At 41.6% G+C, this 26,910-nt stretch overlaps 1 protein-coding gene across 9 annotated transcripts in view; it reads right to left on the reverse strand.

Moving 5' to 3' along the window:
* Positions 1 to 26,910, reverse strand: part of CDH18 (cadherin 18) — a 623,460-nt gene that overhangs the window by 118,900 nt on the left and 477,650 nt on the right. For all 9 annotated transcript variants that reach the window (XM_039526199.1, XM_039526200.1, XM_039526196.1 and 6 more), the window contains one exon: positions 1,293 to 1,460. In XM_039526199.1, coding sequence (XP_039382133.1) covers positions 1,293 to 1,460 — 168 coding nt within the window. The remainder of the gene's footprint in view (positions 1 to 1,292; positions 1,461 to 26,910) is intronic.

Consider the following 26,910-nt stretch of genomic DNA (forward strand, 5'->3'; position numbering starts at 1 on the left):
CTGATCAATCTTTTCCTTTAAACAGCTTAACATATTTCCCACTGGGTGTACCTATAGTTGCTAGGCCATTATGTTCTACAGTGGTTCTTAAAAATGTCTGAGTCCAGATTACCATACTTTTACTGGCCCTGAGCCAATTTGCAATCAAAAGTAGATTTAGTCATGCAATTTTGGTCTGAAAAGTCTCTTAAATCCTTTTTTTTGGTATTTATTTTTGGTATACTCTGAAGTCTTAGAAGACTACAACTCCTGTTTCAGAATACTAAATATATATGCTGTGTGTCAATACATTTCCTATTCGTTATTTGATTGTGACCTTGTATGCACTTGCAGTTACATGCAGCTACACACCAAGGTGAAAGGCAGGCTGTGCCCACACTCACTGTGGTTTATATTACATGCAGTGAATGGTTCTGGCAGGGGGAGGCAGCAGGGGTGGAGGAAGGCTCTGGCACGGGGTGGCACTGGAGCACTACACTGATAAAAATAAGCACTGCTTGGGTGTTTAGAAAGCTATGTAGAGTATATACATTAGATGCTCAAGCAGGTAGCCCCCCTACTCTACTCACCTTAGCAGTGCCTCATCATCTACACTGCTATTTATATCCATGCTAGCTAAGTGTGCAGTGTCTGTACTCTACATGACGCCATAAGTGAAGAGTTACACTAAGAAATTCTTACTACATGAACATTCTGCATAACTTGTGATGTGCGAGCATTTGGTTTTTGATATTTAGTATCCACACTTAACTTACTTCGGGAAAAGGCAGGATTTACTGTACAACACCATGATAATACTATCATGCTTTGAACTATTGTTTTTCATATCAAAAGTGATTTATAAATTTTGTGTATGTGTGTGAGAGATAGAGAGAGAGCATTTGGGGTGGGTGGGGGCATGTACATGCTGGATTAAATTTATAATTCCTCCCCGTCATGGGAACAACACAATTAACTTAGTAAATCCATACTGTATTATCATGTAATTACATTCCAAAATGGATGGAGCAGAACCCACAGTAGAGTTCTTATATTTTCCCTATTATTATTGTTGTTAATAGTAGTATTATATGTAAAGGGATCATGGTTGGCTTCTGTGCTGGAACTGTATCACATCCTCACACACTATCCCACATGAAAAAGGTGAAAAATAAAACCCCATAAAACATAACTTTTTGTGTTCCCTCTCCACTTGCAATTTGAACAGTGATTGATTTTCATTAATATGTCAGTTCCATCACTAAAAATTAATGTGGCTTTTCAAATGAAATACATATTGAACTTTTACATACTCTGAGGAAACCTGGGTGGATTGTCGTTGACATCAGTGAGTGTGATATTTACAGTTGTTGACCCTGATAGCCCTCCGACCTGCCCAGCCATATCTTTGGCTTGAATGACAACGGAATAATGCTCTCTGGCTTCCCTGTCCATGTTATGCAAGGCGGTCCTGATGACTCCTGTGATGCAAAGAAAAACAAAAGAAACACCAGTGTTAGCATTTCTGAACAATGGTCAAGGGTAGACATCTATAGAGCCTGTGTTATCAACAGAAGTGGGACTCAGAACTTCTACGTCTCAATTGATTAGACTCTTCCAGTTGGTATGTGTACTTCCGCCTTTTCATGTTCTCTGTATCTATAAATATCTCCTGTCTGTGTGTTCCATTCTATGCATCTGAAGAAGTGAGCTGTAGCCCACGAAAGCTTATGCTGAAATAAATGTGTTAGTCTCTAACGTGCCACAAGTACTCCTGTTCTTTTTGTGGATACAGACTAACACAGCTGCTACTCTGAAACCTGTCTTTATAGCCAAAATAAACCATTTTTAATAAAATTTCTGATTTCTAACCAACAGACTGGAAGTCTCTTGTGTGAAGACAACCAAAGAAAATGGGTTATATAATGTGTTGTGGAGAAATGTTGTTGAGAACTGCATTGTTTTCTAAAACATCTAATATAATTGTGGTAGCATTTGCTAGACAGACAGGTTGCTTGAGGATATGTAGAAATTAAAAACACCCCATATTACAAGAAAATGTAATAATATATCAATAAATAATTACTCCAATTCATGTAATGTAGAAAGACCTCAAGGTACATTGCCAAAAAGACAATGTTTTATCTTATATGATAATTGCTTAAGTAGCAGTTTAATTGAAATATTAATGAATATGCATTCATGCTCCACAAGAGAAGTCTCAAATTCCACTATCTGGTAGCCACAAAAAAATAATCTTTTGTTTTTCCACATAAAGTTTGGCACTATTCTGAAAAGTGATTTTGAAATTGGCACCCTCTTATTTAAGATGCCTTGATCTGCTCCCTGTATCCATTCACAGTTATAAACAGTTGACCTTAGTGAGAAAAATGTATTTTTGCTGCTTTTTGACTCCTGTTTAGCCCAGCAGAGCCGACAGAGCTAGAAATGAGTGAACAAAAGATTCTATTTAATTTTACACATCAGCAGCAGAAACGTTTACTAACTTCCGATATCTTCAAGCACACTGATGAAAATAGGGTTGTGCAGGTATCACATAAGGCATGACCAATATTACTTTTGTCACTGGTGATACGTTAAATAGAATGACCCAGCTATGTCCTCTGAGCCCAGACTGAGTTTACAAGGTTGGCAGTCAGGAACACCCCTGCTCCCCCAACACACTATTATTTGTCAGTGCGGAGCATTTCACACATAAATGGAACTGCAGGAGTCCCTTCCCAGAGCAGAGTCCCACTTTAAGATTAAGAATTACAAAAGGATTTGTAAGAGCATTTTGAAACATATTGTTAAATAGAGAAAGAAAATGAAACCTACCACTGTCAAAGCTTCCTTTAAAAAATGTGTGAAAGACTAAACTTGTTAAAATAAAACTGTCCTGATATGGTAACTGTTGCTTCTTTGGAAATTTAAATCATTTGATAGCCATGCAGAAGAACAGACAGGGATATAACAACAAATGCATCAGTGGGTGGGGGAACTTGATGAGGCTGGCAGTGAAAGGGGGGGGGGAGTCCTAGAGGAAGGGAGACATTCACCATGGGATAATAGTTAGCTCCTTCCCCTGGGAGTCTCTGGCACCCATTGGCCAGCTGCTGGAAAGAGGTGCAGATGAGTCAGGATTTCCCAGCTCCGAGGATATAACTTGGCATGGAGGCCACATGGAGCCTGTTTTGATTTGTCCATTCTTACTATACTAACTAGAAAATAAACTTCACATGGATAACCTGTCTAGACTCAATGAACCAAACATAACCTAATTTTTAACTATTTGCGAAGCCTCTGACCTGCTGCATGCCAACACATTCAATGTGTGTACACAGGGAAAATTCTTCAGGATAGTCTGAGAGAATATCATAATAACTTAAAAAAATGGTTAATGTTTTATATAGTTCATATAAATACAGCTGTAGCTCAGTGTTCTTAAAAAACCCTGATCTATAGGCTTAATTCTGCACATCTGTAATTAAACGAGCAGACTTTACTCATGAAAGTAACCACACTGAAGATGAGATCACTTGTGTGAGTAAGGGTTACACATCAGCAGCAGAAACGTTTACTAACTTCCAATATCTTCAAGCACACTGATGAAAATAGGGTTGTGCAGGTATCACATAAGGCATGACCAATATTACTTTTGTCACTGGTGATACGTTACCAGTGTTTTTGGGCTTGGGTCCTAGATACACTTAAACTGAAAGTAGGGCTGGCTTAGACATAAAAGCATCACCTGCAGTCTACAGCAAGCTTCCACGTCACAGGTGTTTCAGCCCAGTAGGGAATGGCTGAAATGTCAATATGATCTTAATTGTGCATGCTCCAGTGACGTGTGAGGTGGAGTATGAGCTACGTTGTGATGTCTGACAGCTCTGCAATGAGAATCACTCTGCTTCTCTCCCTAATCTTTCCCCTGGCTGGTACAGAGCAAAGTGTTCTCCTTCTGCTTTCTGAAACCTCTGTCATCCACTTGCTAGTTTCCTAATTCTTTCTAGAAACACACAAATGAGTTCTGAGAACAATGAGCCAGACCCTCCACTGGAGTAAACTGATATAGCACCCCTGAGATTAATGAAGCTATTTATGGCACTTTATGCCAAATGAGGATCAGGATCATTATCTATTCCTCTTACAGTCCTATACATATCACTAGCACATGGCCCAGTGCAGGGAGTTTGTGGTAGCTTTGCAAGATTAGCTCAAACTGGCCCTATTTGAAACAATACAAATTCCACTTTCAAAGTGAAGGCTATGTCATTTTCCTTGCCACTAGATTCCATAGACTGGCACACAGCTAAGCAAAACACACAACATATTTCCAGAACAGGGTTAAGCATGGTTATGTAACATTAAAACACATGCAACTTTACTCGTTTGACACTTCATTACCAACTCTAAACTTTTAAAAGGTCAGTGAATCTTTAGAGAAAAGGGCTGGCTCCAGGCACCAGTAGAGGAAGCAGGTGCTTGGTGCGGTCAATGCAAAGGGGCGGCACGTCCGGGTCTTCAGTGGCAATTTGGCAGCGGGTCCCTCAGTCCCTCTTGGAGGGAAGGACTCAGAGACCGCCGGATTGCCGCTGAAGAATGAAGTGGTGCGGTAGAGCAGCTGCTGAAGTGCTGCCGATTGTGGTTTGTTTTTTTTTCCTTTGCCGCTTGGGGGGCGGGCAAAAAAGCTGGAGCCAGCCCTGTTTGAGGATATCTAAGTACTATACCATTTCAACAGAACTTGGAGCACTGTATTTGTGACAGTCTATACCTTGGGGGAGCATCCTGTAACCCCCATATTCCTCATTTCTATAGAACTGTGATCTTACATATAAAGCATGCCTTATAAGGTATCAGGGAAATGGTTATGATCTGTGAAAGTCATTTCTCTATGCAGATATGTATATCATTAACGCATATGAAGATATGAGAATTGAGTGGTATGGTTGTCACTAAAATATGCTGTAAATTGGGGAATCAGCCAGGTATTAGCTCCCCAGAGGCAACAGCAACAAAAGTAACCAAGCAAGGCATCAATCAATCCATCAACAACTGTTGTCCAGCAAGGGAGCTACAATGCAATAACTCACCCACATAAGGCCACACCAGGGGAATTGCTCAACCTTGCTTGGAGACTCAGCAATGCCCCCTAGACATGCCTAGACTTGTGTTTTCCAAGCACATGGACTGAGGGCATAAGACAGACACAGAGGCTGTATGCTGGCCCTTCTCTTGCCCCCAACTATGCTGCAAGCAACTAAGACAAGACTCCAACAGAGGAAATTGGCCCAGCTTTCAGGAACAAACCTGTATATTAAGGACTGCAATATCTAACAGGGTGAGAAAAACTGCTTAATCTAGATGTTGCCCAGTCTAATAGGGTTGAGAGTTTAGACTGCGTGCATATATTTTATTTCTTTTGATAACTAACTCTGACTTTTTGCCTATCACTTAATACCACTTAAAATCTACCTCTTATACTCAATACATTTGTTTAATTGTTTATCGTTACCAGTGAGTTTGTATGAAGTGTGGGGCAAATCTGCTCAGGTTTTGCAAAGGTTGGTGTATGTCTACTTTCCATTGTTGAAGTGGTGAAACAATTAATAAATTTGCAATGCCCATCTTGAGCAGTACAAGATGGTAGTTCCTGGGGTACAGTGCTGGATACTGGGGAGAGGATTGTGCTGGTGCCTTTCTCTGTGTGATTCATGACTGGCTCTGGGAGCAATCATGCAATCTAGCTGGGTGTGGGGCTCCACAGGCTGTTGTGCTGAGTGATCACAGCACCTAGAAGGGCTAGCTGCTTGTCACTAGCAAAGCATTGTGAGAGACAGCCCAGGCTGGATTGAATTCAGGGAGTACAGCGGCACTACAGTCCCAGGCTGCACCCCAGGGATCCTGTCACAGTATGTTTAAACAGGAAACCATAGGAAAATTTGTGGTTTTAACTCAATACAGCTTTGAGTTTCTAGGTTCATTCTCAGCAGCAACTGAAGGTTCTGGAATTGCACACACCAGAGCCAAAGGAAGTTTGCATGACACTTCTCACTAAAATAGAAACATTTGTATCATTCCAAATCATGTGTGTTTTTTTCAGGGTGAGCTGTTTACAGATACAGTTTTCCCTCAGATTCTCAGAACATTTCAAAATTAAATATCTAACCCCAATTTAAATGTAATTACTAGAACTTGCCAAAGAAATTTTGATGGAACCACATTCAGTCAGAATATGCAAATCTGTAAAAATTGAAATGTTTTGTGACATCAGATTGATTTTGCCTAATTTGTTTTTTGGAAGAAAACTTGGGGGTGTGGGGGGGTGGGAATCCTAACAATATTGCAACTTCCCATTTCAACATTTCCAGAATAGAAAATTTTGATTTTACATTTGGAAATTACTTCAGTCTGCATTTTTTATTTTGCATTATATTATCTATTATAATTAGATTATTTATTATCTATTTTTAAAGTCAAAATCAAAACAAAATGTTTCAATCAACACAAAACAAATTATTAGGGCTATCGATTAATCACAGTTAATGAATGCGATTAACTAAAAAAATTAATCACGATTAAAAAAATTAATCTGCTTTTTTAATCGCATTGTTAAACAATAGAATAGTAATTGAAATTTATTAAATATTTTGGATGTTTTTCTACATTTTCATACATATGATATTCTGTGTTGGATTGAAATCAAAGTGTAAATATTTTTATTACAAATATTTTCACTGGAAAAAGCATAAACAAAAGAATTAGTATTTTTCAGTTCACCTCATACAAGTACTGTAGTGCAATCTCTTTGTTGTGAAAGTGCAATTTACAAATGTAGATTTTTTTTGTTATATAACTTCACTCAAAAACAAAACAAAGTAAAACTTCAGAGCCTACAAGTCCACTCAGTCCTACTTCTTGTTCAGTCAATCGCTAAGACAAACAAGTTTGTTTACATTTACAGGAGATAATGCTGCCCTCTTATTATTTATAATGTCACCAGAAAGCGAGAACAGGCATTTGCATGGCACTTTTGTAGCCGACATTGCAAGGTATGTACGTGCCAGACATGTTAAACATTTGTATGCCCCATCATGCTTCAGCCACCATTCCAGAGGACGTGCTTCCATGCTGATGATGCTCATTAAAAAAAAGAATGCATTAATTAAATTTGTGACTGAACTCCTAGTGGGAGAATTGTATGTTCCCTGCTTTGTTTTACCTACATATGTATTTGCCATATATTTCATGTTGTAGCAGTCTCGGGTGATGACCCAGCACATATTGTTCATTTTAAGAACACTTTCACTTCAGATTTCACAAAATGCAAAGAAGGTACCAATGTGAGATTTCTAAAGAGAGCTACAGCATTTGACCCAAGATTTAAGAAAAGTGCCTTCCAAAATCTGAGAGGGATGAGGTGTGGAGCATGTTTTTAGAAGTATTACAAGAGCAATACTCCTATGCAGAAACTACAGAACCCAAACCACCAAAAAAGAAAATCAATTTTCTGCTGGTGGCATCTGATTCAAATGATGAAAATGAACATGCACTGCTTTGTATTGTTATCGAACAGAACCCGTCACCAGCATTGATGCATGTCCACTGGAATGGTGCTTGAAGCATGAAGGGACATATGAATCTTTAGCGCATCTAGCACATAAATATCTTGCAATGCCAGTTACAACAGTGTCATGAGAACAACTGTTCTCACTTTCAGGTGATGTAAACAAGAAGTGAGCAGCATTATGTCCTGTAAAAGTAAACAAACTTGTTTGTCTGAGTGATTGGCTGAACAAGAAGTAGAACTGAGTGGACTTGCAGGGTCTAAAATTTTACATTGTTTTACTTTTGGATGCCATTTTTTTACATAATTCTACGTCTGTTAGTTCAACTTTCATGATAAAGAGATTACATTACAGTACTTGTATTTGGTGAATTGAAAAATACTATTTCTTTTGTTGTTGTTGTTTTTACAGTGCAAATACTTGTAATCAAAAATAAATATAAAGTGAGCACTGTACACTTTGTATTCTTTGTTGTAATTGAAATAAATATATATTTAAAATGTAGAAAATATCCAAAATATTTAAATAAAAGGTATTCTATAATTGTTTAACAGTGTGATTAATCATGATTATTTTTATAACCTCACGATTAATCATGATTATTTTTTTAATTGCGACAGCCCTACCAATAATGAATTTTTCATTTTTCATTCCATTTTGGAATAAAGACAACATTTTGAAATCTCAAAATCCAACACAAAAAGGAACTTCTCTCCTGTGCACAGGTAAAACATAAGAACATAAGAATGGCTATACTGGGTCAGACCAAAGGTCCATCTAGCCCAATATCCTGTCTTCCGACAGTGGCCAATGCCAGGTGCTTCAGAGGGAATGAGCAGAACAAGTAATCATTAAGTGATCCATCCCCTGTTGCCCATTCCCAGCTTCTGGCAAACAGAGGCTAGGGACACCTCAGAGTACGGTTTTGCATCCCTGCCTATCCTGGCTAATAGCCATTGATGGACCTATCCTCCATGAATTTATCTAGTTCCTTTTAGAACCTTGTTATAATCTTGACCTTCACATCATCCTCTGGTAAAGAGTTCCACAGATTGACTGAGCAGTGTGTGAAGACATACGTCCATTTGTTTTAAACCTGCTGCCTATTAATTTCGTTTGGTGACCCCCTACTTCTTTCCTTATGAGGAGTAAATAACACTTCCTTATTTACTTTCTTCACAGCAGTCATGATTTTATAAACCACTATTATATCCTCCCTTAGTCATCTCGTTTCCAAACTGACAAGTCCCAGTCTTATTAATCTCTCCTCATGTGGAAGCTGTTCCATATGCCTAATAATTTTTATTGCCTTTTTCTGTACCTTTTCCAATTCCAGTGTATCTTTTTTTGAGAAGAGGCAAACAGATCTGAATGCAATATTCAAGATGTGGGTGTACCATGGGTTTATATAGAGGAAATATGTTATTTTCTGTCGTTACCTATCCCTTCCTAATGATTCCCAACATTCCCAGCTGTTGCACATTCACTGGATGTTTTCAGAGATCTTGGAGTTATTGTGGATAAATCTCTTTCTTGAGAGGTACCACCTAATTTAGACTCCATCATTTTACATGTATAGTTGGAATTATATTTTCCAATATCCATTACTTTACATTTATCAACCCTGAATTTCATTGAACATTGAATTGAACAGTATAAAAAGTTACATGAACTGTGAGATGGAGGATATTTGTACCCTAAATACATTCAGAAACCAAGAATAATGCTTTAATATTTTAGGACAAAAATATTTAAAATCAAGTATAATGAAAAAAGTTATACTTACTGTGTTGTTGGGGACTTTTGTCCCCAAATTCATTCAGAAATTAAGAACAGTTCTTTAATGTGTTTGGCAAAAAAAAAAAAAAAAAAAAAAAACCCAACAATTTTATTTAACTAGCAAATTGAAAGAAATTACTAGCAAATTGAAAGAATTAGCAGGGTGATTGTATATATAGAGCCCTGCACAGATTAAAAAAATTTGGATCTGCATCCAATCTATGATAATTAACTTGTATCTGATCCACACTCCACCTTTTATATGTATGTGTACGTGTACCTGCACCAGCATCTATCTCACTGTTAGAGCCCTGTGTGGATAAAAAAAATGTGGATCCACATCCGCTCCGCGATCTGCAAGGATGCTAAACAATACAACCGAATTGGGCTCTGTGGATGCAGATATCCGCGAATATAAAGTGGATATCCAGGGATTTGCAGTGTTTTATGTATACAGCAACCACTGTCACTGCAATGCGTTATCTATTAGCATATGCAATGTCCTAAAGTAGCATATTTGGAGGGCCAATAGTTCATGAGTTATCGCAACATATATCCCAAGTGGTATATTACGCCATGGATGTGCTGAGGGTTAAATTGGTAAATTTTAACTAACATTACGACAGTTCTGAGAATGTCTAAGCAATTTCTCTATATAGAAAATAAATCCTTCTCGCTCACAATTTCTTCTTGCTTCTTCCTTAATCCTAGGTGGCACTGCACTGGCTCTCCCAGTTTGGCTAGTGAATAGCAATGTGTGGAGCCAATGATCTTCCCATTCTCTACCCCTTCCTGAGAATCTCCCACCTGTCTTTTCTTGGGAGCAAATAAATAGGCAAGTGGTTCTGCTTGCTCCTTAATGCTTGGGCCCAAAGTCTAGGGAAGTCCTTGCAGAGATTAAAAGGTTGGAGTTTTTTTACTCCCTCTTACTTGCTTGCCTGGGTATGTTGTCTGAGGCTATATTCAGTGCAAAAAGATTTTTAATCCAGTCACATAAAATATATACTTAAATTGCATAAATATGTATATAGAACATGCATATTAAAATTAGGGTAATATTTTGGCAACAAGTTATATTTTTCTTTCTTGCATAGATGTAACCTGTAGACAACAACCAACTAACCAAACAAGATTCTTAGAGAATTGCAAATGGAGCAATCACGTTGCTGTTGATAGGCATGTCATCTGAAAAGAATAAACCAAGTTTTTTCTTTCCACATTCTTAACACAAAAGGCTTGTAGCTAATAGAAACTAACTAGGAATATTCATTTCCCTTTAGCAGTTACTCTATTTGCCACATGGAAGTGCAATCTTTGCATGTGAAAATTTTTATTTTGTTGCTGGAATATGAAGCTGACCAAGCAGACAGGTTCAAACCAGCCCATTTTGACACCACCTATGCTGCTCCTGTGCGATTAGTATTTTAGCTTCTAGTGCTGTCAATCAGATAATAATCATATGTACTAAATTCAAAATATATTTTTAAATGTCCATCTTATACACTGATTATGCATGGAATTTTGACTAATTACCGAAGAAAGAAAAAGTGCTACCGAAAGCATTGGAATATGATAATTTCATTAGTATCATCTTTTCCCGGTGGATGAAAGTTGTATTTCTGCATCTGTTTTGATTTAAGAATATGGGGGTAGGTTTTTAGATTCATTTTCTGATAGCTTATTATTTTAATGGACTGTCATGAGCATATTATTATGAATTTCTAAATATGAATACACAACAACTTTCAAGGAGGTCATCCCATCCCATTTTTGTATTATTATTGCCTTTTTAGGGTAACTACTGAAGAAGCACAAGCTCTGAAACTATTCATCACAAAATACACTTAAAATTAAAGCTAGAAAACTGTAGCTTCCTAAAGTTTGGATTCAAGTTTTTTGTTCAGCTTTAATTATAAAGATATGAATAATCTAGAAATTGAGATTTTAGTCACAGTTCAGACTGTGAATGCTTCCAAAATGTAGGTGTTTGGATTCAAACTTTTCATTCAAGTCCCTCTCTAGATAAAACGTATCTTGCATTGTGCTCCTTGCTGAGATTACGCAAGTCAGCCATGAAACTAGATCTGACAATTACAGCCAAGAAAATGTAATAGAACTGATAATGCTCCCTCATGTAGGGGTCAAATTTCTGTTACATTAAAGATTGTGGTGTTAATGGACACTGCCTGTGTGTGTAGAAGAGAGAAGTTTCCTCTTTAGAGCAAGTTATTGCAGAAATATTTTACTTATCTTTCACAGACTTCACAATTAAGTGAGTACTAAATTAGAATACTTTTTTAAATTAAATCAAGTTAATTTAGCTAGGATGGTGTTATAAGGAAACTGAGGGGAAAAATCAGTCATGATTTGTCATTAATAATGAAAGCCTTGCCAAGAAGGCTTCTGAATAGCAGCCAGAACGAAAAAATCACAAAAACCTCATGCACGAGCCTTCCAAAAGCAATAATATCTATTGATTGAAGGAAGCCGTCACTGGTAGAGTGGAAAGACCTAACTACAATAATTTCTTCTGGATGCCAAATGTAATCACAATATATTCAACACTTTCTTAATGCAGAGCTAACAACGTGCATAAAATGCAGTAGATGCTGCCAATGCTACTTGCCAGTGAACAGAAAGGAAAACCTAATCTGTCATGTACAGTGGCTGCAAACTCAAGAACTGTCTGTTATAGAACTACCATAGCAATAGGCCACATTAGCTGGGCAAAAAAACCTGACATTCTTTCTACTGTCCATAGTTAAAGGAGCTGTAAGATGGATGCCAGGTTTCTCGGTTTTTCAGTTGGTGTTTACATCCACATTTTAAAAATATTCTTTTTTCCTCTCTGGCTCCTGTAGCTGGTTGAATCAGCAGGATCCTATTACCTGCAGATTGTTTTTCTGCTGAGCTGTTGTAGCTGTCCCATTCCCCGCAAATTGCTGTCTGAGTGCTGCTTCCCAATCACTGTGATACTGAAGGGATTCTGCCTGGGTCTCTGGCATCTGCTGATTGCAGGTTCACAGCACGGTGACTGTGCTCACTTTTGAAAACATTACCCTTTGACTTCGGCTCACTGACCTGTTTTGAACTAATTGACTAATTTAGCAACCAAACAAAACACTTGCACTCTCCAGTGCAAACCAATTTATCTCATAACATACCAAGTTTTAAACACACTGCAAAAATCTAAAGCTTTCTATATATTTTTTAAAAAAAAGAAGTGATATTCTGTGCAATATACATGAATGGCCCGAAGCTGAGCATGTATTCTGAAAATAATGAAGTTACACTGATAAACTCTCTCAGCATCTGGCCCTAAATAGGCTCAATTCTATGATCAGGTACAACTCTTACAGATTTCAGTGGGATTGTCTGGATGTAACTGAGGGCAGAAAACTGGTTCTTTAAATGCTTTTCACTCCACTTATAAATGGGGAGGGATGAATTGGGTCTGAAAAAAGAAATGTCATGATGCAGTGCACGCAGGAGCAAGAACCACAACGATCCCTGTAGGGATACAATAGACATAAGTGCTTTATTAGTGATAATCTTCAAGTGACACAGATAGTAAATGCTATTTCTAGGTGCTGCAAGAGGCAGGGCAGTATTTAAGTGCTTTGCAACACAATAAGAACCAGATTCCATAATGATATGGTCTAGAACAGGGGCGGGCAAACTTTTTGGCCTGCGGGCCGCATCTGGTTTCAGAAATTGTATGGAGGGCCAATTAGGGGAGGCTATGCCTCCCCAAATAGCCAGGCATGGCCCAGCTCCCGCACCCTATCCAACCCCTTCCCCCCGCTTCTCACCCCCTGATGGCACCCCATCCAACCACCTCTTCTCCCTGACTGCCCCTGGAACCCCTGCCCTGATTCAACCCCCCTGTTCCCCGACCTCTGACCACCCCCATGCCATCCACACCCTGAACTCCCCTGCCCTCTATCCAAGCCCCTCCCCACCCCCTACCCCTTTACCAAGCTGCCTGGAGCCCTCGTGGCTGGCGACTGAGGCTGTGGGGGAGGGAGGACAGTGGAGGAGGGGCTGGGTGCGAACCTCCGGGGCCAGGAGCTCAAGGGCCGGAGGGTCCTGTGGGTCAGATGTGGCCCATGGGCCATAGTTTGCCCACCTCTGGTCTAGAAGAATGGTCATTGAGCTGGGAGCCAAGACTACAAGCTGTCTCTGACAAGCCAATATTGTTCCACAGTTCTTTAGATGTTTCCTGGATTTCAGAAAAGACCTTTTAATGCCCTGTCAGTAGAGTGGCGCCAGGGAAAGGCGGGCAGCAACATCACTAGTCATCAGTAGCTTGGCTATTTTTTTTCCTGTGAGATGGAGGGATTAACACTCACCTCCTGACACAAAGTTATTAGAGATAGGATTTTGGACTCAGGCATGTTTCAGATAAATCTTCCGCATTTATTCAAACACTCAGGAAATCTAAGATGGGGGAGGAAGTAAAAATAGAGTTGCATTTAGCCATACCCCCAGGCCTTTAACAGATGTACTGAGGCCCCTAAGTGTAATTTTAGAAGTTATCCTGATGCATCTGCAATTAACATGTAATCGTCTAAAAGGATTAACATCTTTAGGCCTAAAGATCTTAAAAGGTGAATTCCAGGTCTTATTATTCTTAAACACCTTTAATAGCTCTGGAACTGCACAGCGACCAAATATTGCGACCCTCCCCCAATCCATAACTCCCTTCCAAGCAACCTTTTCAAAGTGATTTTCTTTCTCTAACTGGGCTCTTCATTGATTTCTCTTCTTTTCAGTGTCAATCAAGCTGCTGTGTCCTTACGGAATTGTTCAGGGGTCTGAGATATAAGTACTGGACGATAATCACCTGAGGATTTAGTGACAGCAAAATGACTTTAGCTCTGACAAATCCCTGTTTGAACTGCTTTTAGACCCCCCTAAATTTCTTCCTCTAGTATTAAAGATTTACCTTGGCCTAAATTTATCTGTGGTCAGGACACCCTTCAGACTGGACTGACGGTCAAATATATTACTACTTCTAGCAGTGACATACAACGTGCTGGCTTTGTGTGCTTGTGTGTGTGCATGACGACAAGACACTCTTCACAATGGGTGCGTGGTACCAGAAACTCTCTCAGCAGTGGCAGATTTAATACCTCTGACAGGGACTGCAACGTAACTACTATGAAATGTCTGATATGATGATACTCGTTTGGCTTGCATACCAACATCTAGTAACTTCATAACTCCAACATGTGACCCAGAAGGTGTAGTGGGTGAAAAAGGTCTTTGGCTAATAATGACCTTTGTATTCTTTATGTTGCCTTGGGATGACTATCTGACTTCTTAATCAGCTCTGTGTAACTCTACCCTAACCGGTCAGAGACCGAAAAGTTGTGAAATCCCTGTGTTTTAGGAATGGCCTTACCTAGTTCTGTAATCTAGAATCTGCTGTGACTCCAGTCACACAGCAGAAGATATGCCTTCCAACAGGAACAGACTATTGTCATGTTATCATTTTGTATTGCATCATTTGAATATATCCCATTTCTCAGTATTTTGCTTCACTCCTTGCAATCCAGTTTACGGAATGAGAGGCCCTGGCAGCCCACTGAGGGTGTTAGTTATTCCCCTGGAATTCCTTTCATGAAGGCTCCAGCATAGGAGTTTTAACAATAGCTGCAAAGAGCCTTACCATAATGACTCTTTACAGACATGGAGAAAGCTAAATACAGAGAAAGAACTGAGGAAGTTCCATTAGAAAGGCCCTTATTGAAGTTTCCTCCAGCCCACATCATATACAACCACACCTGAATCCACTCTCGCTATGATTGCTAGTGAGAGCAAGCTACAGGTCACTCCACTGTAGGCCAATATTTTCTCCATCATGGGGAGCTCTCCCAAATTGCTGTCCCGGTCCAGACACTCTGAAGACTTTTTGGCTGCAATATCTTGTAGTTTAAGATGCAAAAAGTTTCCACAGTTGTTCTCCCTGACTTCAATACTGGTAAGCTCCTAACTCTCTCCAGAACAGAGATCACTTCAGCACTTTTGGCAGCACATACTGGCAGCACTTGCTTGTGGTTGTGGTCTGAGTCAGTGGGGTTTCTATCACGAATAAAATCTGGGTGGGAACAGAAATGGTTGAATATTCAGATCCTAGAAGCTGGTCAATCAACTTCTAGGAGCACCACAGGCCCTGAAGGCTTCATACCATGGGAAAAGATCTTCCCTGAGTGATGGACAGTCGACTGGGCCTGCAGTGATATTGTGTCCCTGCTATGTTTAATTCTATTGCTGCCTAGATGTCTGAGGCCCTGGGTGAACAAATATCTACCTCTTTACAAAATTCTCTCCAAGCTCCTTCATAACAGATTCATAACACCAGGCAGGCAGGCTGAACTAGAGTGAATGACTGTGCAGGGGATGGGGGAGAGGGGAGGTTAAAGCTAAGGAAATCATCCATTATAGGCTCCTTCTTCAGATAAATGATTTTTTTCCCTATAGGTGTGTATATTTCCATGGCACTTGGTGAGAGGAAACAACTCTATGCAACTTGAGATGAAAGGGGGGGAGGGGATGAAAGTGGTTGCCCTGGGTAAGACCCTTAGATAGTGGGAGCAGATTCAAATTCTTCATCACAAGGAATCTTATCCACAAGACAGAATTCTCGTTGGATGGTGCAGCGAGGCGGTGGGATACCCCACAGCCCTGCTGAGGGACGAACCTCCCCTAACATCAACGTGGGTGGAGTCACTGGGTCCTGCGCCCGCCCCTCAGAGGTCACGGCACAGACCCGGAAGTATAAAAGCTCACCGGCAGAGCTCAGTTGGGAACCAGCCACTGGAGAGGCCAGACGTCTGCGATCGAGCTCCCTCTTGGGAGACAGCAGAAGACTGCGGCCGGCCTGACGTTGCACCGGGCCGGCCAAGTCTACCCCTCGCTCATTACCCCGGGGAGGACTGGCCGAGCCTACTCCTCGCACATTACCCTGGGGAGGACTGGCCGAGCCTACCCCTCACTCGTTACCCCGGGGAGGACTGGCCGAGACTACCCCGCTCCAGCTACCCCGAGGAGGAGCCGAGCCTGCCGCTTGCCCGCTACCCCGAGGAGGAGCCGAGCCTGCCTCTTGCCCGCTACCCCGAGGGGGAGCCGAGCCTGCCTCTTGTCAGCTACCCCGAGCCTACCATCCGCTACTTACCCAGAGGAACCGATGGTGTTCAAGACCGCCGGCAATGCTACCATGACTCAGGTACCCTACGAGGGGGAGTGTGGAAGTATCCCGGGGGCAGCCAACCCCAGTCTGGCTGCAACGCTGCCAGAGCCTATGTCAGTGTGTTGCGGCCAGGATCCCCACTGACAGCAGTGAGTTTCTGCCGCTGCTAGGGCCCCGGGCTGGGACGCAGTGGAGTGGGAGGGCCTGCGTCCCCCCTGCCACCCACTCCTTGGGTGGCAGACTCCCCCTTTTCCCTGGCCTGGAGAGGCTAGGACCTCCTGCCATGTGAACTATTGACTCAGCCCCTGTTTAAAGGCCTGAGTCTTAGACCGTTTGTTTGTGGCCCCACCCTGACATAGGGCCTGGGCTATTAGTGAACTGCTGACTCAGCCCCTGTCCAAGGGCCTGAGTCTCTGACTGTTCGCTGGCTGCCCCGCCCTGACCTAGGGCCTGGGCCACCATTTGACTATCGACTCAGCCCCGCTCCAAGGGCCTGAGCCCCTAACTGAGTGTGCGTTATTTCCCACGACCGCAGAGCCCACTGACGGCAAGCTAGAGCGAGGCGGTGAGATACCCCACAGCCCTGCTGAGGGACGAACCGCGGCAAAGCCGCCCTACAGATGGCAAATGTAAAGGTACAGGTGAAGAATCAAGTGTGAAACAAGAGCAGAGTTATTCCCCAGTTGTAGCAGGAAGAGGACCTTTGGGCCTCAAAAGGTGGGAAATTAACATACATATACTTTTCTAAAAAGATACATATTCCTAAAATACATATCTTTCCTAAAATATGAAGCTGGACAGTCCAGCTACTGTTTGAAAAGAAGCCAGCATCCTGCTATTGTCACTATTCAGGTAGTTGGCAATTCCTTCACATGGCCAGAGTCTGCACAATACCAAAATTAGGATGAAAGATAATTTTTAAAAAATTAGATTGACAGTTGTACCAGGACAAGCTCTGAAAATAGCGGCATTATTGATTTTCAGGAGCACATAATCATTCCAACAAAAACTCACTGCCACCTTCCCAACCTCACAAAGGCTGTTAATTCAATCTCTAGGGTCTCAATCAAACCGACAAAAAGCAGGAAAAGTCACATAAAGCTGCAACTTGTCCTAACCATAATGCCTGCTGCTGTTCCATTTATTACTTCCTTCACAATGGCTGGAGCTGCAACCTTAACTTTGCATTTCCTATTTATCATTTTAAGTAGGACTCTTATGCCAATTAAATTTACCTTTTTGTCTTTAATGATTATTTGATTGTGTATGTAAACAATCGGAGATAATTAATGTGGTTGCCCGTGTTGTTACATAACATTGCAGTTTCAACAGACAGCAGATCACCTTAATGACAGGGCCAAGATAAGAAACTGTGCATCAGAATGGATCATTTACATGGGATCCAACTGGATAATAGACATGAAAACTGACAGGAAAAAAAAAGCATTCAGGAGAATACTTCCACTTCCTCTTCACCTTCACTCCACTTCAGTTCAGTTTGATTTACTGATCTGTTTACATTACAGTGCTTTGACATATAAAATGTCAGTCTCTATGTATTGCCAGGGAGACAGCATGCTCTAGCAGCAGATTGTTAGGTTCCTTCCCATCTATGCCACAGATTCACTATGTGCCTTTGAACAAGTCTCTTAAGCTCAGGACCTCATTTACATATCTCTTAAATGACCTAATGGTTAGCTACTTCATGTAGTATGGGGAGATTTAAGTAATGTTTGCAAAGCATTTAGTCCCCAATCCTGAGACTCACTTGAAGTATATATGTAACTTTTGATGACTAGAGTAGTCCAACTGAAGTTAATTTGAAGATGTCTGTGGGACTACTTACATATTTAAAGGTGCATATGTGGTTAAGTGCTTTGTTAATCAGTGTCCTATAGATTCTTGGATGAACAATACCAAACCATGCTAAAACTGTGGACAATATTATCATTAACCAACATATCCACAGCATCCATAAGTAATGTTTTCAATCAGATGTGGTGGGCTAGGAGACTCTGTCCCATCTTGGTGGACAATAATCTTGCCTCAGGTATTCACACCTTTGTCACTTTTTAAATTTATGGAGATATACCTATCTCATAGAGCTGGAAGGGACCCTGAAAGATCATTGAGTCCAGCCCCCTGCCTTCACTAGCAGGACCAAGTACTGATTTTGCCCCAGATCCCTAAGAGCCCCCCTCAAGGATTGAACTCACAACGCTGGGTTTAGCAAGCCAATGCTCAAACTACTGAGCTATCCCTCCCCTTTTCTCAGCAGGCCTACCACAATGTGATTAACCTGGAAGCTTTCAGCACTTAGGCCTAGTCTACACTGGGGGCGGGGTCGATGTAAGATACGCAACTTCAGCTCCAGGAATAGCATAGCTGAAGTCGACATATCTTATTTCGACTTACCTCCCATCCTCACGGTGCGGGATTGATGACCGTGGGTCCCCCCTCAACTCCACTCCCACCTCTCACCCTGGTGGAGTTCCAGAGTCGATGATAGTGCATTCGGGGATCGACTTATTGCGTCTAGATGAGACATGATAAATCAATCCCCGATAGATCGATCGCTACCCGCCGATCCACCGGGTAGTGTGGACATATCCTTAGGAAACTCCAACTAGTACAGAATGCTGCTGTGTGTCTCTTCAGCAACACAGGCTACCTTGATCATATGGAACCTGTCCTCCACTTCTATACTCACTTCCTGCACAATTGCAAATCAAATCCAAGGTCTGGGCTCTTATCTTCAAGGTGCTCAATGGTCTGGAATCAGAATATGTAAAAGATCACTTAAAATCCTGGGATGAAGACTGTAGTCAACAACTCTGCTCCTCGGGCACAATAGAACTCTCAACAATAAGAGTAAAGGTCGTCTGTGTGAAAGATAGATCTTTCTTGGGGGCTGGTAGGTGACTGTGCAAGGAACTCCCCCAGGATCTAAGGACTATCACACATCTTACCATCTTCCACTCCAAGTGCAAGACACATTTCTTTGACCTGCCTTCTCTTAACATAAATACACAGCAATGTACGTGTGCGTGTGTGTGTGTATAAGACACTCCATTGCATATTTTTTCCCTCTGGGGAGGGGATGAGAGAACAAACAACATGTAATGGATGTTAGTCACATGGTTTAATGCAATACTGGCAGATACTCAGATACTATGGTGAGTCTGAGTGCAGTATAATAACCTATATAGAACAGAATAGAAGTATGGGTGGAGAAATGCAGGACCACCTTAAACACCACAGTCACTAATTCTGGATTTTTTTTAGTCATAAAAGTACTACTGATCTGCCTCCACTATGGTAAAAGCTATTTCTGCAAATTCCATTGTGTCCCCCCAAAAGATCAAGAAAACAAACATATTAATGCATCTGAAGGCTTTCTGGCTGCACTCTTGGCAATTGGTTGATTGAATAGCCAGCTAGTATAAAATAGTAGTTTGCTACAACAGACAGAAATTCATGGCTCCTGCAGATGCTTAGTGCTGGATTTAGGAACCTTCACTAGGTGAACACTTTTATTGTTTTCCAACACACACAAAAAAGGATGCTGTATGTTATATATGGAACGTGTAATGAAATCCCTTCAATAAACTTGTGATGAGTGTGTTTAAAAATGCTATTTTGCTTCTTAGACCCAACACCTCCAATATATTTGTCCATTAGATGACATAATAGGTAGCTATTGACTTCTGTTGAGATTCAATCAGGACTTATTGACCTGAGAGTTAAATATTGATTGTGTTGAAGACAAGATAAATCTTTATCTGAGGGTTACAATAAATCTTAAATTTGGCTGAAAACAGATGTTTGTGTTGTTTCATTGTTACATGTGATATAGCACCAGGGAAAAAATAAGGCTACTAAAGTAGTGAATGGTTTTGGCTTATGTGTAAAAAAAAAAAAAGGTCTCCAACACTCTATGGTGCATTAAGAAGGCCTTGTCCTCTTCCTTCCTCTTACCCCCCATGACTCAACATATAATAAATATTTATAAGCAACATTATGGGACAACCCTTTTAAAAAGTTCCTTTTGAATTGACCAGGTGTGTTATAGTGTATGGTGTGCTGCCCTTGCCTGAAAATACCATGGGAGAAAATACCATGGTAGATTTATCATTAACTTCAATGGGGCCAGGATTTCATCCCAAGTAGAGGACACGTCCAGGAGAAGGTGAAGGGATATGATGAACCAGTGGTCTGATCTGGCATGGAAATATCCTATTTCCATAAGAAAGGCAGCTAACTCATTTAAGAAACTTTATCTTTGGCATACTATAAAGAAGCTTATTACAGGGAATCATAAATACTATCATCCATCTTCCATTTGTTTCCTCTTGCTGTCTCTTTCAGATACATTCTTTCAAGCATTTGATGTCAAAAGCATTAGACTTCTGATTTCAAATAGTTTAATTTTATGAGGAAATGCAGAAACATACTGATTTATAACTTGATTACTCTCTGCCAACAGGAGTCAGTTTCTGCACTAATCTACTAATCCACACAGCATTCATACACTAGCATGAGAGAAACAGTAACATGTCTTTTCAAGCTCAGTAAATATTGCTGGTCTAATTAAATTAACAGTGAAATGAACCATCATCCCTTGAAAACTGGGACTTCTTATTTGTTCCATTCTTTTATAAGACTCTCATTTAACAAAGCATTACTATATACTCTAGTGCTTTACATCTTCAGGGGACTGTACAAACATTGTCTGTATTAATCCTCAGAAAACTCCCATGAGATTATTTTATAGATTGGAAAAATGAGAATAAGAAGTTTATGGCACTATTAAAAGCCCATTTAAGTCAACGAGAACCAGAACTGGTTGAAGACCAGAAATTTCAATTCCACAGGCATTTCTGGTATTTCTAAATTTATTTTCATCCTAAATCAGGATGAAACATCAAACTATCAAGATTCTTTTCAGAGAAAAAAAATCTGAAAAATTTCAATTTAGAAATTGAAACAAGTAGCATTAAGATGCTGCAAAAATGAATGCAAACAGTAAGACTGCATACTAGTTTATAATACAAAAACCAAAAGTTTTGCGGTCTGGTTCTCTGTTCGTGTAAATCAATGTACCTCTTCCAAAATGAACTGAATGATGCTGATTTACAACAGTTATGTATCTGTCCCCAAGGATTAGGAAATATTTCACTATGTTAAATGAATAGAAAAGACAAAACTATCTTGGCAGTCCTATTGTGTGTTATCAGTTCAGTTAGGGTGAACTGCACATATATAGCAAACTTTGGAAAGCTAGCCCATGCATCACCTTAGATAGATGTGGCCATTCTGTGAGGTTAACACAATATTCATTTTGATTTGTCTGTATTCTTGTGTCATGGAGTGAACATATAATCTTCTTTTTCCACATCTTTCCTGAAACGTGGCACCCAGAACTGGACGCAATACTCCAGTTGAGGCTTTATCAGTGCATGTTATCTCATTCATGTGAGAATGATCTCTCACATGAGTAAAAGGTCCCCATTCTAAAGCATAAACAATAAAACTACAACAATTACACCATCTGAGAATCTGGCCCTTAGTTCGTAATTAAAATTGTTTATATCATTGTCTTGGGGGGGAGTGTCGATAGTTCTGCATCCAGCCATAGCATACATGGCACCAAATTATCTGTGAGGGTGGAGTCCACCTGTCAGACTTGGGAGGGACACGTTTTTTAGCCAATATTAAAGGGGGCATTAGGAGATGTCTGGGAAACAGGCTAGATATGGGAGGGAGGCAGCCAAGTTAATAATTGTTGGCGGATGTCCTGTGCAGGTACTCCATAGGGAAGGGATATAGTGAGCAGATAACATGAATTGGTAAAGGATTTAAAGGCAGTAGTTTTTAAATGAGTGGCAAGGGGGAGGGATAATCTTATGACTGGTATGGCAGGCAGCCAACCCCGTTTTTATAGCTCCCTTCAACCCTCATTAGAGGGACTGGGGTGGGGGGGGGCTAAGTCCCTAGCAGAGGGTTGGCTGGGGAGCAGGATGCGTAAGGAGGGGTGATGGAAATCCCATCCAGGTATATATTGAAATGATTATGGAATTACCTGCACTGTACTCTTTTATCTGCTGGGTACTCCCAGACATTTAAGAATAATGTTGAGGCCTAATTAAACCACATACAGTGTCTCCTGTCCTTCTTCCAGCATAGCTGGATAACTCAGTTGCTCAAATGGCCAAGGAAAGTGAACACAAAATGGATGTAAGTACTGCTGTAATAGCTTTAATTTACTAATAAATTTGAGCTAATACTTGTGGGAATATTTTTGTTTCAGTTTTCATGTACTTCTACTTGTTATGTCACAGAGAACAACTTAGTTATTAACAGACTGGCAACCCTGCATAGGCGCTTTAACAACCAAAACAAACAACAAAACAGAAAACCTTTTAAATAGTTTCCAAAACTTAGAAAGAATTAATATTGGGAGTGCTAAAGTCTAAACGGTAAACTTTACAAGTATTTTGATATGTATAAAACCTTTGTGTGGTTATCCATTACATTAATATTGCATCACTTAAGGGTTTTTTTATGAACCGTGTTGCAGAAGCCATTTATAAAAGATTGGAGAACAGATTTTCATTACCATTTCTAAAAGATGTAATTTATCACATGGACGATGACACACATATCCTGAGAATTTTAAGATATTGAATGAAGTAGACATATATTTTGCAAAGGACACAGCTGTATCACCATGCTTTGAACAATTTTTTAACTTCTATAGAATATGAGATTAGACATTTTTGAAAGCAGTCCTTGAGCATTACATCTCTTAATTTTGGTCTCAACATTATCAAATAGTACCCTCACAATGTAATCCAGGGGTGGCCAACTTAAGGCTGAGAAGGAGACACAATTTACCAATGTACATTGCCAAAGAGCCACAGTAATACGTCAGCCACCCCTGCATCAGCTTCCCCCCCACCAGCGCTGCCCGCCCACCCGAAGCCTCGTTAATCAGCACCTCCTCCTCCCTCCCTGCACCTCCCAATCAGCTGTTTTGCGGTGTGCAGGAGGCTTGGGTGGGGGGAGGAACGAGGGCATGGCAGGCTCAGTGGAGGGGGTGGGAAGGGTGGAGTGGGGGCAGGGCCTGTGGCAGAGTCAAGGGTTGAGCAGTGAGCATCCCCTGGCACATTGGAAAGCTGGCGCCTATAGCTCCAGGCCCAGAGCTGGTGCCTAAACAAGGAGTCACATATTAACTTCTGAAGAGCTGCATGTGGCTCTGGAGCCACAGGTTGGCCACCCCTGATATAATCCTTTTTATTTGCTAGAAGGAGTTCACGGACTATGGTTATGATTTTCAAACCTGGGTACCTAAACTTAAGCACCTAAAGAATAGCCTAATATTCAGAGTTGCTACGCATCCACAGTTCCTACTGAAATCAAATTCTAATGTTAGTCAACCAATGTTTGAAAATGTCACCTTTATATTTTAATTGCTTAAATCTTAAACATATTCATAACAAAACTAGCAATTTGTTTACAGATTGTGCATTAGAATGTGAAATGGGGGAAAGGAGTTTTAAATAGTTAGCTTTCATATGGTCTTATTGGAAAAAAAATATATAGACAATGTTATGATTTGACCATTTTAACAAAATAAAACCATCCAAATCAATGCAAAATATTTCCTATAGAGTATGTATACATAAATAAATTTTACAAAATGGTGTGTAACAGTTAGTGTCAACACTCTGTACAGAAGAATGCATGTAAGCATAATGGAATGGCAAGTAGCTGAAAAAAACGGTTACTCACCTTCTTCTAACTGTGTTCTTTGAGATGCGTTGTTCATGTCCATTCCAACCAGGTGTGTGCACACCGCGTTCACACCAGCTGGAAGATTTTCACTTAGCAGCATCCGTAGGGTCGGCCTGGGTGCTCCCTGGAGTTGCACCTTCATGGCGCCCAATATAGCACCCTGCTGACCCCTCATCCCCTCAGTTCCTCCTTGCCAGCTACTCAGACAGAGGGGTAGAAGGGTAGGTATTGGAATGGACATGAACATCACATCTTGAAGAACAACAGTTACAAGAAGGTGAGTAACCATTTTTTTCTTCTTTGAGTGCTTGTTCATGTCCATTCCAACCAGGTGACTCACAAGCCAAAGTTCAGAAGGGGTCGGAGTCATCTACTAACTGGAGCATGGCTTGTCCAAAGGCCGCATCGTCTCTGGCCTGTTGTGTGATCGCATAGTGTAAAGGACCACGTTGCCGCTCTACAGATTTCCTGGGTGGGGACCTGCACCAGGAATGCAGCTGAGGAGGCCTGAGCCCTGGTGGGCTGAGCGGTGACCGGCGGGGAGGCACCTTCACCAGGTCGTAACACTCCCGAATCCAGGATGTGATCCACAATGAGATGCGTTGGGATGAGACAGGGAGGCCCTTCATTCTGTCTGCCACCACTACGAATAGCTGAACGGACTTGCTGAACGACTTAGTTCTCTCTATCTAGAAGGCCAGCGCTCTGTGTACATCCAATGAGTGAAGCCTACGCTCCTTATCGCAGGAATGTGGCTTGGGGTAAAACACTAGGAGGAAGATGTCTTGGCTCATGTGGAACTGGGAGACAACTTTAGGGAGAAAAGCCGGATGAGGCCTGAATTGGACCTTGTCCTTATGAAAAACTTTGTAAGGGGGCTCAGATGTAAGGGCCCTGAGCCGCGACACTATCCTAGCTGAGGTTATCGCCACGAGGAATGCCACCTTGTAAGAGAGATAGAGAAGAGAGCACATCACCAGTGGCTCAAATGGAGGAGGGCCTGTAAGCCTGGCGAGGACCAAGTTAAGGTCCCAAGCTGGGACAGGCTGGCACATTTGTGGAGTTTGTCGAGGACTTTGAGAAAACGGGCAACTGTAGGGTTCGTGAAGACGGAGAAAACGTCTGCCAGCTGATGGAAGTCGGAGATGTAGGCCAAGTGGATCCTTATTGATGACAAAGACAGGTCTTGTTTAAGATGAAGGAGGTAGTCCAGTATGAATGGTATTGGGGTGAGCGTTGGTAACTGGTTGTATTGCTCCGACCAAAGAGAGAATCTCTTCCACTTGGCAAGGTACATTGCCCTTGTAGAGGGCTTCCTACTACCAAGGAGAACTTGCCTGACTTGATCTGAACAGGTCAGTTCCACAGAATTTAGCCATGGAGCATCCAGGCTGTGAGGTGGAGCGATTCTAGGTTAGGGTACTGGAGGCAGCCGTGGTCCTGTGTGATAAGGTTTGGGACCAGCGGCAAGGTGAGCAATGTCACCATGGACATTTCCAGGAGTGATGTGAACCAGTGATGGCATGGCCATGCTGGAGCTATCAATGTGACCCGATCCCGGTGGATCTTGAGGAGCACCTTGTGGACCAGCACTATCAGTAGGAATGCATAAAGCAGACGGTCCCCTCACATGAGGAGGAAGACAACCGCAATGGACTGTGATTCACGAAGGAGCAGAACAGTTGACATTTCCTTTTGCTGCATGTGGCAAACAGGTCTACTTGGGGAGAGCCCCAGAAACAGAAAATTGAGCTTGCTATGTCCGGCTGGAGGGACCACTCATGGCCATTAAAAGTTCAGCTGAGACTGTCCGCCAGCTTGTTCTGTAATCCGGGGAGGTATGAAGCCTGCAGGTGTATCAGGTGCTCTACGCAGAAGTCCCATGGCACAAGTGCTTCCCGATACAGGGGAGAGGAGCATGCAACCCCCCACACCCTGTTTGTTGATATAAAACATTCCTGAGGTGTTGTCCGTGAGGACTGAAACACACCTGTCAGTTCTGAAAACCCGGCACGCCAGATGCACCATTCTCAGCTCTCTGATATTGATATGCTGAGTGAGGTCGGCCGGAGACCACAGGCTTTGGGTCCTGAGGTCTCCCAAATGAGCTCCCCACCCCAGATGGGAGGCATCTGTCACTAACGAGAGGGATGGCTGAGGGCTGGTGAAAGGCACTACCGCACAAACCACCTGTGGGTCAAGCCACCACAGGAGGGAGTCCAGTACAGGGTGGAGCAGGGTTACAATGCTGTCCAGAGCATCCTGGGCAGGTTGATAAACCAATGCCAGCCATGACTGGAGTGGGTGAAGTCTGAGTCTGGCATGCTGCACTACATAGGGCAGCCATGTGCCCCAGCAGTTTCAGGCAGTTTTTTGCTGTGGTTGTGGGGAACTGCCTGAGGCCCCATATAATGTCCCCTAGCAACCAAAACCTGGTTTCCAGGAGGTATGCCCTGGCTTGAGTCGAGTCCAGGACTGCGCCTATAAACTCTATCCTCTGCACCAGGGACAGAGTGCATTTCGCCTCATTGAGAAGGAGATCTAGTTTGAGGAAGGTCCTTCTTATGAAGTTTATCTGATCCTCCACTTGGG

The sequence above is a fragment of the Mauremys reevesii genome, linkage group 2 (assembly GCF_016161935.1).
Source record: "Mauremys reevesii isolate NIE-2019 linkage group 2, ASM1616193v1, whole genome shotgun sequence".
NCBI classification, from domain to species: Eukaryota; Metazoa; Chordata; order Testudines; family Geoemydidae; genus Mauremys; species Mauremys reevesii.